The sequence below is a fragment of the Osmerus eperlanus genome, chromosome 27, assembly GCF_963692335.1.
Source record: "Osmerus eperlanus chromosome 27, fOsmEpe2.1, whole genome shotgun sequence".
Classification (NCBI taxonomy): domain Eukaryota; kingdom Metazoa; phylum Chordata; class Actinopteri; order Osmeriformes; family Osmeridae; genus Osmerus; species Osmerus eperlanus.
In genome coordinates this window covers 5,618,531-5,631,690 of record NC_085044.1, presented here as the reverse complement: position 1 = coordinate 5,631,690, position 13,160 = coordinate 5,618,531, and the positions used below count along the sequence as shown (strand labels likewise).

At 43.5% G+C, this 13,160-nt stretch overlaps 1 protein-coding gene across 3 annotated transcripts; it reads left to right on the top strand.

Annotated features, from left to right (window-relative positions):
* Positions 1 to 1,894: 1,894 nt before the first annotated feature.
* wasf3a (WASP family member 3a) lies at positions 1,895 to 7,030 on the top strand. Of its 3 annotated transcripts, none has more exons than XM_062453585.1 (9): positions 1,895 to 2,018; positions 3,088 to 3,260; positions 4,143 to 4,277; positions 4,453 to 4,606; positions 4,728 to 4,845; positions 5,256 to 5,437; positions 5,694 to 5,942; positions 6,301 to 6,614; positions 6,854 to 7,030. In XM_062453585.1, exons 2-9 carry the CDS (start codon positions 3,128 to 3,130, stop codon positions 7,009 to 7,011), a joined length of 1,443 nt encoding a protein of 480 aa, XP_062309569.1. In that variant the 5' UTR covers positions 1,895 to 2,018; positions 3,088 to 3,127; the 3' UTR covers positions 7,012 to 7,030. The 3 variants fall into 3 exon arrangements, with proteins under 3 accessions (XP_062309569.1, XP_062309570.1, XP_062309571.1); XM_062453586.1 differs by having other exon boundaries at positions 1,904 to 2,018; positions 3,085 to 3,260; XM_062453587.1 differs by lacking the exons at positions 1,895 to 2,018; positions 3,088 to 3,260 and having other exon boundaries at positions 4,174 to 4,294.
* The last annotated feature ends 6,130 nt before the right edge of the window (positions 7,031 to 13,160 follow it).

The window sequence follows — 13,160 nt, the reverse complement described above, 5'->3', positions numbered from 1 at the left end:
GGAGCTGAAATTCCGCATTAATCTCTGATAAAAATGAGCAAAAATCCTTCCCCATGGACAAGGGCCTGGAAGCAGGTCAATGGCTCGTTATATTGTTGATGGGGTGAAAGAGACATGGCCCTCTTCTTACAGAAAACCTCCTTGAGGCCAGTATATTCAGGCAAGGCACTTTGGACTGCTAGAAAGAGGACAGAGACTCAAGGGGAGGGCTGGAGAATAACAGGTTGCATGGCACGTGGATCCCCACTCGATGAAGACAACCAAAGATCATCCAATATGTGGGTTGTGGTAACCCTAACCCTAAACTAAACCCTAACCCCAACCAGTAGTGACCAAGGACAATTATGAACTCAGGAGAAGAGATTATAAAATGAGATAGTTTGTTGATGTGGTTCCTTCCCAGGGAGATGAAGAGGAACGGCGCAGTGACGAAGTCTGATGGACCCTGAGGTCTTCCAACACTAGCAGTTACTGTAACGGGAAGGTTGAGGCTAGCCAGGTGAATGGGCACTGTGTAAAAAGTGCTAACCAGAGGATGAATTTTTACATTTAGTCATTTACATTTACATTTAGTTATTTAGCAGACACTCTTATCCAGAGCGACTTACAGTAAGTACAGGGACATTCTCCCCGAGGCAAGTAGGGTGAAGTGCCTTTCCCAAGGACACAACGTAATTTGGCACGAACGTAATTTGGAATCTAACCAAAAACCTTCTGATTAATAGCCCGACTCCCTAACCGCTCAGCCATCTGACTATATGATAACATATACGTGTACAATACAACAGTATTGTATACAGGTTCCTTGGTCTACTTATTAAGTCTAGTATGGAGGTGTTATTATTTGATTTGCTATAGATAGACGGAAATGAAGAAGATAGATGGAAAAGAAAGAAGAAAAAAATGTGAATGTGTATGCATGTATGTATGCATCTGTATCTATGTGAATGCATGGGTTTATGTGAACAGTAGGTAGGTAGATTTACGGTGTATGTAAAGATGTATGTATAAGAGAAGCATCAAATCGTTTCGTATTTAACTAAAGGATAAAGATAGAGAAAGGGGGTAGGACTTGAAAAGTTTGTTATGAACTTCTTCCTACTCCTTTTTGAACATGGGAATTTCTAATTTGAATTACTTACAATAATTTTGGAAGATTATGCTGAGAAGTACATGACCTTATTAAGATGTCATTTTAATTGTAATTTGATATATGTATGCATATATAAAATGTATATATATATATATATTTTATTTTTTTTACTACAAAAAAATATATAGACGGTGGGATAATAAATAATGAAGTGACCTAGGATATAACTGTGCCTTTAAGCCCTTAGACTTCCAACCAACCCCCCAGCCCATTCCAGATGCCATCTGTCATAGTAGGCATTGGGTACAGAGATTAGGGTGGTGCGAATGGTTCACACACTTGAGCATTAGATAATAGTACCTGAATCCAGCCAACAAATAAAAATGGACACATGCAAGAAATGAGTAATGACACCCCCAAAAATTACAATAAATACATGAAAAATAAACCAATGCAGTTCTACACCATTTAGATTGACGTAAACAATAGACAAACAAAAATGTATAACATGATAGGCTAGTTATTTACCGTCACATGGTCAAAGCGTCTCATTAATGGTATACTACAAAATGGTTTTTTTCACACATTCAAGACAGATTACTGTAATATAGAAATCATCCAGTGCAGTTTATTAAACATAAAAGAGTAATGTCAATAATAATTAGGTTTGACTATCATGAAATATGACGCTTGTCTTCTGTTGTTTACTGTCAAATTGTTTAACGATGTAGAGGATGTTGATATGCGAAACTGATTGGATGGCACAACAAAATATGCTAATCTAATCTCTGGGATTGAGTGCTGATTTGCGCCTGAGATTGTAACTCACAGTGGATAAAGTCCCGCCTCGAGAAGAATGATACTGAATAGCGTTGGAAACTCAATCGTGGGACAAGATCGGAATTTTGTGTTTAGGACACTTTTGGTGAGCGTCCGTTCTTTTTCAACTTCTTTAATTTAAACTTTCACACCCCGCCTCTACAGCCAATTTATCTAAAACGCTCAATTAGGCTACAAAATATACTCGTAGGCCTATACAGTAACCTGACTGCAGTAATGATGATAAGGCTACCGACTTCTTATATCGCGAAATGTTAGCTGTAACGTTATAAGCTTAGTCATGGTTAATTTAAGTAGTCTGTATGTATACATTTTGCGACACCGTCAATTCAGAACAGTTAGATTTCTCTGTACTTTAGCTGTGCTCAGGACCTGGTCGTACTCGATCCTATCCTGTAATCACCTGGTTGAGGCTTTGCTTTTATTTGTTCTGTTTTTCCAAAGGTTGTCAGTCTCTGTGATTGCGCTTATGTGCCTTTTCGTCAGCTATAACTACAATTATCTAGGTACCTGTTCTTAATTAGGCTGTTTTTGTTGCCATTCGATTTTAGTGCCTTTCAACAATTCCATCCTCCTACTTCTTACCTTCAACTCATCTCCAACGACCCCCCATTACATGTACCAAACATTACACTGTCTGTCAATGTTACTGTGTAGGATGTTTCCAAGTGGCACTGTTGTCTGCTTTTACTTACAATGTTTCCACTCTTCCTATGTCATGTTGTACATAGTATGTGTAGTCAGTCCATACCTGTCTTTAATCTAAAGATATTCAATGGTTTTACTTCAGAACTATAGAGGGGTGTTTCTGAGATATTGTATTTTGTTGAATTTGAACTGTGTTATTATTATAGAACACACACACACATCAAACATAATAAGAGTTTAAATTAATCAATTATTTGAATTAAGTGCAGATCATAGATCACATAAGGGTTTAAACTGAGTATAATTAGCTGAGTATGGGTTTAAATCTCAGGTACTTGCCAGATCAAACCTGTACATTCTCTTTAATGTCACATGAAGATGAATGACACAAGGCTTTATTAGTGCCAGAGTCTAGATAGGTTTTAAAACCTAAACTATAGTTCTGAATTGTCCGTAGGTTTTCATGTGTCTATTTGGGGCTTTGACTCCACTGTGTCTTCCAGCAGGTGTGCTTGGTGGCGTAGAGGAGCAGCCCGAAAGGAGGTCATGCCACTAGTCAAGAGGAACATTGAGCCTCGCCACCTGTGCCGTGGTGCTCTGCCCGACGGCATCGGCAGTGAGCTGGAGTGTGTCACCAACAATACACTGTCGGCCATCATACGCCAGCTCAGCAGTTTAAGTATGACACAGGCTCCAAGCAAAGACAAAACGACATATGAAATGACGTGACTTTTCCCTCTGTGCTACTCTTTTCTCCTCTGTTCCTGCTCCTGTGTGCTCTACTCTACCCTGCTCTGCTTTGCTTTATTCGGATCCCTCACCATGTAGGCTATTATTGTGACTCATCTCTTCCATCCACCTATGTGGGCATCTTTTTTTTGTTGGTTTTCTTTCTGAAATGAGTTGCGCGAAGCATCTTCTTGTATTTGTTTGGCCATGTTACACGGTCAATCTGATTGGCTGGAGCAGAGATACGTACTTCACTGAATCGTTTCGTAATAATGATTCTCCGGTTAGTGATTCTGTTTGGTTGGTAGGTTTTGACAATGACAGATGTGACTTGCCTGGACGTGTTTGTGCGCGGTGTGTGTTTTTTTGTGGAGAGAGAGAGAGATGGTATTAGAGGTAGCAAATTTATCAGACATCTGGCCCATAGATAGCCCCATAGAGTTTGTATGTGGCTGCATCAAGCGTGTATGTGTGTGTTTGTATGTGTGGGGTAGGGCTTTGTGAAGTCACAAGAGATTAGGGATTACTGTGGAGCTTAGTGTCACTGAAGCAGATAAAGAAGAGAGTGAGGCAGGACAGAGACAGAGAGAGTATACTGACAGTTTACACAATCAATTGCTCTTTCCTCCGTATAGTTCTGAAATCTCAGTCATTTCCCTCCATGATTAAGCCCAGTTGTAGAAACCTACAGGGCATCACTCCCATGTTTTAGTTTAACAGTGGCCAGCATGTAAACTTTCATGATAATATGTGTCTTTCTTTCACGAGTGAGGTGTTGAATTCTCCTTCTAACCATAGACACCTTTGGTTCCTTTTTGTCCTCGGGCTTCAGGTAAACATGCAGAGGATGTTTTTGGGGAGCTGTTTAATGAAGCCAACACGTTCTACACGCGGGCCAACTCCCTCCAAGACCGCATAGACCGCCTGGCTGTCAAGGTCACCCAGCTGGATTCCACTGTGGAGGAGGGTCAGTTGGAGTCATAGGTCAAGGGTTATAAAATATGAACATACAAATAATAATATACCCATGTCAAATATTAGTTTTGAAAGACTAATGCACTTTCTCTTTGCAAGTAACCATTTACTAAAATACATGATAAACTCAACGAATTACCCTTCACACTGTCAATTCTGCACTCTAGTCTCCCTGCAGGACATCAACATGAGGAAGGCGTTCAAGAGCTCCACCACACAGGACCAGCAGGTGGTGTCCAAGGGCAGTGCTGCCAACCCCGTCTCGGAGCTGTACAACACCAGCGACAAGCCTCCCCCTCTCAGCATCCTCTCTGCTTACAGGCGAGTCACACAGCAGCCAACCTGAACACCAGCTCGAACCTTCAATATGACTTCTCTGTCTCCCCAACCCTCCCCCACTAATTTGTTCCATAAATCAATGACTTGACCATTGTCGACACAGAGACGACCACGTCGACGGGATGAAGTTCTACTCGGACCCGTCGTACTTCTTCGACCTGTGGAAGGAGAAGATGCTGCAGGACACAGAGTACAAGAGGAAGGAGAGGAGGAGGCAGAGGGTGAGAGCAGAGTCACGGACGTTGTCCCGTTTTCACACCCATGAAACCGTTTGACTATTCTCAGGCATGCCATGGCATGCCTGAGAAATGAGAAATGAGAAATGGCATGAACCGAAGCGGTTCATGCCATTTCATACACAGTATGTCATGATGACGCTTGAAAAATGAGTGTTGTTCCAAACACGGAATTTGTTTACGTTTGTGTAGAGTATTTGGATTTGATTTATTGAAATGTTTATGGAATCTCTTTCAAACGTGTCAACGTTCTTCCAGGTTTTTCTTGCTTTGCCTTTCACCCCCAAATAATGACTCAAACGTAACCCACTGATATATACTTTTACATCCTGTAGATAACCAAAAGAATAATTTGCACCTGACCTGTGATCGTTCATCTCACTCTTCTATCGCAGGAGCAGAAGAGGTGTGTTGATGGCACGCTTCCGCGGGAGGTGAAGAAGGTGAGGAAAGCCAGGAACCGCCGCCAGGAGTGGAACATGATGGCCTTCGACAAAGAGCTTCGTCCCGACCATCGGCACCCTCACTCTCTTCACCGCGGGTTGTCATCCGAGGGCTCTCTCTCTCCGGAGGGCAGGTCTGTTCTCTGTACATCCTCTGTGCAGTTATGACCAACCATATTTAGTAACGCCGTAGTAGTGCTTTCTCAAATTTGGAAAAAAAAGAAACAAACAAAATAAAATGAGGGATTTTTTGGTTCCCTGACGGCAGAGGCTCAAAGGTTCGAGCCCCTTCGAAGCACTCGCATATCCTTTCACACTCGGGGGGAATTGGGAAAGGTCCTATCAATAACGATGATCACTACAAGGTTGTATGTTGTCTCGCTTTTATAGGCCGTATGGAACGGACTTTCCTGACTTCCCAGCTTCTCCAGTGTCCATGCCGCAACCCTACAACCATGTCCTAGCTCAGGGCTACCTGCCCGGGGATGGGTCCTCCTCGGCCTCTGCGGAGCACGAGTACCACAGCATAGGGGTCACCTACAGAGGACAGGCCCCCAGCCACCCACGCCACTCTCCACCCCTGCCTCGCTCTTGTGACGGACTGAACGGATCGATCACCCTTCCACCTGCCGATTACAGGTAGGATTTGGAATAAATCCTAAAATATGAAACTGTGACATCTGCAGTGTACTGCAGGCCTTACATCTGTAATAAAGCAGCTTAATATATATACATAATTTTATACTTCATTACACAGTATGGTAAACACTTGAGATCATGGTGCTTGTATTAAGCGTTAGTTAATAAAGCTTTAGCCAGTCTTATATTATACATATAATATCACATATTCATGTTAATAAGCATCCTATGAGGACGTTATTAGCTGTTAATAACCACTTATTACAAGCAGCTGGATCTAACATGTTACCCACAGTATCAACATCCATTACCTGTGTATGAAGTCTGAAGCCTTGCATTTTTCCTCTCTGTGTGACAGCATTATGGAGTACTATGGCAGCTCCGGCGTGCCACCTCCCACCCCAGCCCCACTCATCCCCTCTGCACAGACGGCTTTCGGCACTCCTCTGGGTGCTCTCCCTCACGCTCCCCACGCTGGCCCTGGGGTTCCAGGCTACCCTCTCCCACCTCTACCTCCCCCGGGCCCACGGATGATACCCCCTCCCCCTGGTCCCCCACCTCCACCCGTGCCCCCTGACCTCCTCCAGTCGGCGGGACACGGCGAGGGGAGGAGGGCCGACGCTCAACCCCCCGCGGACGCGCGGAGCGATCTCCTCTCGGCGATTCGCATGGGTGAGTTGGCCCGTTCTGAAATGGGTGTTGATGGATTTAAAGCTGCACGTGTGTGCATACACTGCATGTTTTTTTGTTTTTTTTGTCTGTGTTCTATGTGCTCCTGTGTGTCCGTGTGTGGAAATGTTCTATATTTGTGGGTGTCTGTGTATGTGCACAATGTATTTGTGTGTCTATGTCTTTGTGTGCGTGTGCGTGCTTATATAAGCTACTAACGTGCACTGGGGTGGGCATTTCAGGCATTCAGCTGAAGAAGGTGCAGGAACAGCAAGAGCAGCAGGCCAAGAAGGAGCCCGTGGGGAACGACGTGGCCACCATCTTGTCTCGTCGCATAGCGGTCGAGTACAGCGACTCTGAGGACGACTCTGAGCTGGAAGAAAACGAGTGGTCAGACTAACATAGACACTGCTCCTTAGCGACGCATAGATACTGCTCCTTAGCGACGCTCCTTAGCGACGCTTCAAGCTACGGACACGGGGGTTCCTCCAGGCTTCGCCCTCCCACAGAGAACAGAGTTGTTTATTGTATTGTATTATTGGGGAGTCAGGTGGGAGTCAGGTGGCTGAGCGGTTAGGGAATCGGGCTAGTAATCTGAAGGTTGCCAGTTCGATTCCCGGCCATGCAAAATGACGTTGTGTCCTTGGGCAAGGCACTTCACCCTACTTGCCTCGGGGGGAATGTCCCTGTACTTACTGTAAGTCACTCTGGATAAGAGCGTCTGCTAAATGACTAAATGTAAATGTATTTTACCTGACCATGTGGACTGTCCAAACCACACTCATCTACAATTTACATTTACATTTAGTTGTTTAGCAGACGCTCTTATCCAGAGCGACTTACAGTAAGTACAGGGACATTCCCCCCGAGGCAAGTAGGGTGAAGTGCCTTGCCCAAGGACACAACGTCATTTGGCACGGCCGGGAATCGAACTAGCAACCTTCGGATTACGAGCCTGATTCCCTAACCGCTCAGCCACCTGACTCCCTAGAGTTAAATACATACATACTGTACACACACATGCACACACACACACACATACTAATAGCCATAGGCTGAGAAGATAAGTGCTTCATATGTATCATCCGTATCATCATACACAATGTGATTCAGCCTAAATCCATCAAAGTTAACCCACTGATGAACCCCACCTGAATGCAAATAATTGACTTGTACCATTAGTTGTGATTGTGATTCGTAATGCTTTCACGACAGCTAAAATGAGTGTTACCGCGTGTCATGTGGTGATATTGCACTATCATGCCCTCAGTGTAGATGCTTAATAAAATTCCAGTCATTCCCAAGTCATAGTTTACCTCATCTTTACACCTCTTTCTGTCCCCATAGTGTATTGCAAAGCTGCCTGAATCAGGAAATGACTGATGAAGCCAACTGGACTGTCCTTACTGGTCATTCATTACCCACTGTTGCCAGAGGAACAGTGTTAAGGAATACCTGATGTGTAGGTTTACATGCTGGCCACTGTTAAGGAATACCTGATGTGTAAGTTTACATGCTGGCCACTGTTAAGGAATACCTGATGTGTAGGTTTACATGCTGGCCACTGTTAAGGAATACCTGATGTGTAGGTTTACATGCTGGCCACTGTTAAGGAATACCTGATGTGTAAGTTTACATGCTGGCCACTGATAAGGAATACCCGATGTGTAGGTTTACATGCTGGCCACTGAGTGGCAGTCTGCTCTTGCTCAGCTGTGGTCTCTCTCTCTGTCTCTCTCTTTTCTCTTTCTCAAATAGGTTATGCATATTGGACATTTAGATTTTTTTGATACAGTAGCAATTGAATATGAATCCACCTAGATACCACATAGTGAGATAGTAGAGACTGCTGTTTACTATGAGCAGAGGTAACAGCAAAACATGTGGAAAGGGAGGAGTATAGAGTTACTTTTATCTGAACAAATGAATGAGTGAATCAATTCATTAAGAAATGAAAGTGGCCAAACCGAACAAGAAGACAATGTATAAATGATCTCCTATTAAACCTTAAGTACACTCATTTGGGTCCATGAGTTGGAAGCTTTGGTTTAATTTCCATCATATGATGTTTTGCATCGGGATTGACTTGTCGACACCACAGGATAAAAGGCCATCGCTAAGTACATCTGGGATTAATTCCGTCAAGGGATCAATCGTACAATGAATACGGTAGACACTTCAACGAGGCCAGGAAATTGAAAGGCAGTCAGTGAAGGACAGGGCCAGGTTCTCAGACGACACTTGACAAGTTTGAGAGGCTGTGTGTCTTGTTGCCCCGGAGACTGTAGGCCTAGACAGTGTGGCTGTGTTGAGAAGTCTCTCTTCAGGTGCAGAGAAAGCTCTGGCCTTTCCTCCCATCCTAATGACTCCTGATCCCCCTTTTCCATGGTAGCAGATAACCTTTTAGCCCCACATACAGATCTAAAATCAGAGCTGCTTGTTATTTGTTATTTATCAAACCAGTATTATGCAGGTTTTAATCACATTTTAATGACTCAACTCATATTTGCTAGGAAACCTTTTACAATTTCACTGGGTGTATGCTGTTGCGCCATTTAGATCCGAAAAGGATGGATAATTAATTAGAGTTAGCATTTAATCCTGTCGGTTGGTGGCAGTTATGCTTAAAACCCCATTTTCATTAAAATGAACTCCTACTATAATCAACAAACAATTAAAATTGTTGTTCCACTGGATGTCTGTTTGCCTTCCCCTGTATTCTAATGCACTTGTATCAAAATTCCAAAACATTTTTTCCCAGACCAGACCACAACAAATCAGACCATAGATAGAAGAAAATAACCAAAGCTTAAGCTGCATCAAAAGCCTCACACAGTCTCCCTCAGCGCTCAGAGGGGGTGACTCCCAAAATCCCTCTGCTTGTTTGTCTCATGGTTTAAGTGGTGCACACAGCCAGGGAAAGATCATTAAATCACTGTTTTACCACTCGGCTTAATCCCCCCCACAAAGAGAAAGATACAATAAAGAAAGAATGAGGAGAGAGAAGTGGAGTGTGAGATTAAGTAGAAACTTGACGGATCCAAACTGACGGCTCAGTTTCCCAGCATCGCTGAGGGTAGTAAAGACTCTTGATTTAAAGTCTCCCAGGCCTTCGAAGGCCTTGTGATCGGACTTTCCCTGTTATCCCCGTAGTGGCCAGCCGCTCAGGCAGTGTCCGCGGCTGTGGCCATCTGCCGGATTACACAGCGGGACATATTTTTAGAGAGCGCATCCTATTCTTATCCAGACTGGTAAGGTTTACATTAAGGTTGAACTCGGGTGCGCTTACAATGACAGATAAAGTAAGCCCTATCCTTCTACTGGCACCCCTCCTTGTCTTCTCAATGTTTGAGAGACTGCGGGGTTTCAAAGAACTGCTGTGCCGTGGGCATAAAAGATGAGCCCAGGCAATGCCACTGTCTGTAACCGATTCTTCTTTTTTCATGCCTCGACAATCCATTTGCCGGGATGAAGAAGAAAAAAAAATCTATTTGTATTTGCCAAGTGTAATTGTTTCATTCTAATAGGCATCAAAAGGCCAACTTTTCTGTGTTACCATACAGGTGAACTCATTCCTGGGAAAAAGTTTTTTTCCCTCCCAGCCTCGTAGCAGTGACGGCGTCCCCCTTTTTCCTTGGCCTAACGGGATTAGTTGTGCCAGTGCCTCCCCGGCTGTCACGGTGCTGTCTACTTCCCATCTCTCTCCTTGGCCTTTAATGTGATTAACCCAGCCCCTGTGGTCCGCATGGTTCTAGGGGGTGGGTGAGAGGGGGGGGCACCTCCTTGGCATGTCCCTCCCCGGGCCTTTCCCCACCATTATTGGCACCTTTGTCAGTTGAGAGGGACGGGCTGGGGTGTCTCGGGGTAGACGAGAGGACTAATGGCTGAGATGTTTTGAGAGTAAGTGAAAATGTGGAATATACGTGCTCTATTCAATGGAGTATTTCCTGACCGCCATTAAGATTGGTTAAATTCACCCTCAGTCTAATGTGAGACGATTCTTTAGGAAAGTGTTCGCCTCAACTCTTTTAACTTATGTTATTAACCGGTAAATAATATCACATTCCACGAGGCACCTTCTGGACACCTTCGGAAGGTTCAATCGATCAGCTGGCAGCTTTTCTGATTTTTTGCATCCTGACATTTGTTGTCTTTCAGAAAGGCCAGTGCTGAATATTCATTACAGGCTTAAGTGGAGGCAATAATCAGTGCTTGTGCCCATCGTCTTGTCAAATGTCAGGGCTATGAGGCCTCGCCTGTTTAAGACATGTCACGCTCATTTTCGACTTGTCTGTCACAGGTCTTCCATCAGGACATTTGCTCCATTGAGAGGTGGGGCACGATTTCTCCTGAACCACATAGCTTTTTTCATCGCCGGATAAGGTGATGCCATGAAGAATCTTCAAACCTCCTACAGCTGTAGATTGTGAGCTTTTGAATAAAATATATTTGTTCACATAAACCCAACCATTGCAGGGGTGATTGGAGACCCATTAGTCCTTTAATAACTAAAGATGTTCACACAGATCGATTTTGGCCTTCAAAATGTGGCAAGTTAAAATAACCTTAAACTGCAGCACAGAACATCATAAGATAAAGGGAGGAACAACATTCAACCAACTGCACTCGTTTTCATTGTTTTGGAATTGCATATCCTGATTCGCAGTAGACTATGTTTGTGGACATATTGATGTAATTACCACCACTAATGTTAAAAAAAGAAAGGGTTAGGGTTAAAAAAGGGAATTTTCTCTAGTCTCCTGTAAACCACTGCTCATGTGTCATTTTTGTAAACCCACGGACAAAAAACAACCTTCCCATGCCTACCTAACCACCGCAAAAATGGCAGAAGGACTGTCCAATCCTCCTCCCCTCCCCCCCCCCATCCACCCCCCTCCCTGCTGCGCTTTCCAGAATTTCACGTGATGGCACAGCGCTGGTCAGGCGATGGCATGGAGGATTAGAAGCCTTAATTAAGATTTTGTTCTAACTCAGCATGTGCTGTCTATACACAAGACAACAAGATGTGCTTGGAGTGGGGTGGAGTAATCAGCTCCTAAAACAGCTGCCTGCCCATGAAGATCCCCCGAAGACCATGACAATGATAGTATACTTAGTGTGCTTAATCAGTGTTTGAATATAGCATTCGTGAATTTGTGAGACAGTTGGGAATCTGGTGCGTGTGTTCTGTTAGTATATTGGCAACCAGATCAAGATAATGTCTGAAAGATGGAAGGCTGTTTAAAGAAGGGGGCTGGAATCATGTGTTGTGAAGTTGGGGGTGGGGGGTAAAATTCCAAGACACCGCACCATGAAATTAGATCTGGCACTTATTGTATTAACATGGGCTAATGAGTGTCTAAAAGCCTGTGACCGTGTGCATTCACAAATCTCATCGTGTGTAAGTGTGGGGGTGGGAGAAGATATGGTAGGTATATCAGTGTTGCTATACGGGAGACAGACACCCAACATGGTCACAGATTTGGTTCATATTAGATGCCCCACCTGCAGGCTCTGTTATTGGGGGAACAAGTTTTAATATTCAGGTAATACCCGCTTGGCCTTCAGGTCATGCAAAAGCCTCCTTGGTCTCTGATTGGCCACTTGAAGAGAATGGAATCTGACTTGAACTGTTTCTTTAGTTGACATTTCACGTATTTATTAAGTAAACGTGTTTTTTGTGCTCTGTGAATGCATTACAATTTTGATTTAGGTTGTCCATCAATGAACAGTAAAATTATAACAGTAACATGGAAAGTCCAGTTAGTTTTAAAGAGCAAAACACACGAGACACAGACTACTGCAAGAACATATTACCTCAATAAATGAAAGAATGTTACAATTGAACTCTACACAAAATTGACAGTATTGAGTTTTAATGCCCTCTGTGACCACTGGATGGTAGTCTTGAGTGGTATTTTCCATTTCAAAACCAGATTATAGTTTCTTATTAAATGATCTTGTAAAAACAAAACTAAGGAGGACTATTTCATGAGAGGGATGGGCAAGGCTGGAAGTAGTGATGGGGGGCTAACATTTACAGTGATTCTCTGGGTGCAAAAGGCAGTTGACAGTTTTATTTTTCAGATTGCATCTATATTACACTATTTAGGGAACAATTAAAGGTAGAATAAGTAAGATTTTTCTGTAAAAAAAGGAAGATAATTGTAAGTAATTAGGCTACAGAAGGAACAACAAGGTACTGCAAAAGCTTACCAGCTAAAACTCCACGGTTACAGCGAAGGCGCTGGTGTTGTAGACTATAGTGGTCTAAGGCTATTGTCTGATGCTCGCAAAATAAAAATAATTTGGTATCTTGCTCGGGCAATTAATCCGGAAGTTGGTTGAGACCGGCTCCACCATGTGGGTGGAATAATTGCATAATTGAGTAAGTGGCTGGTGCCAACCAATCCGGTGCCCAATGCTACAAAATGGAGTTGTCTGAAAATAAATGAGGTACCATGCTGAGTGAGATTAAGACCATTTAAATTCACAAGACCGAGATGGAAATTCACCAAATCTATGTTGATACCTATAGTTGATCATATG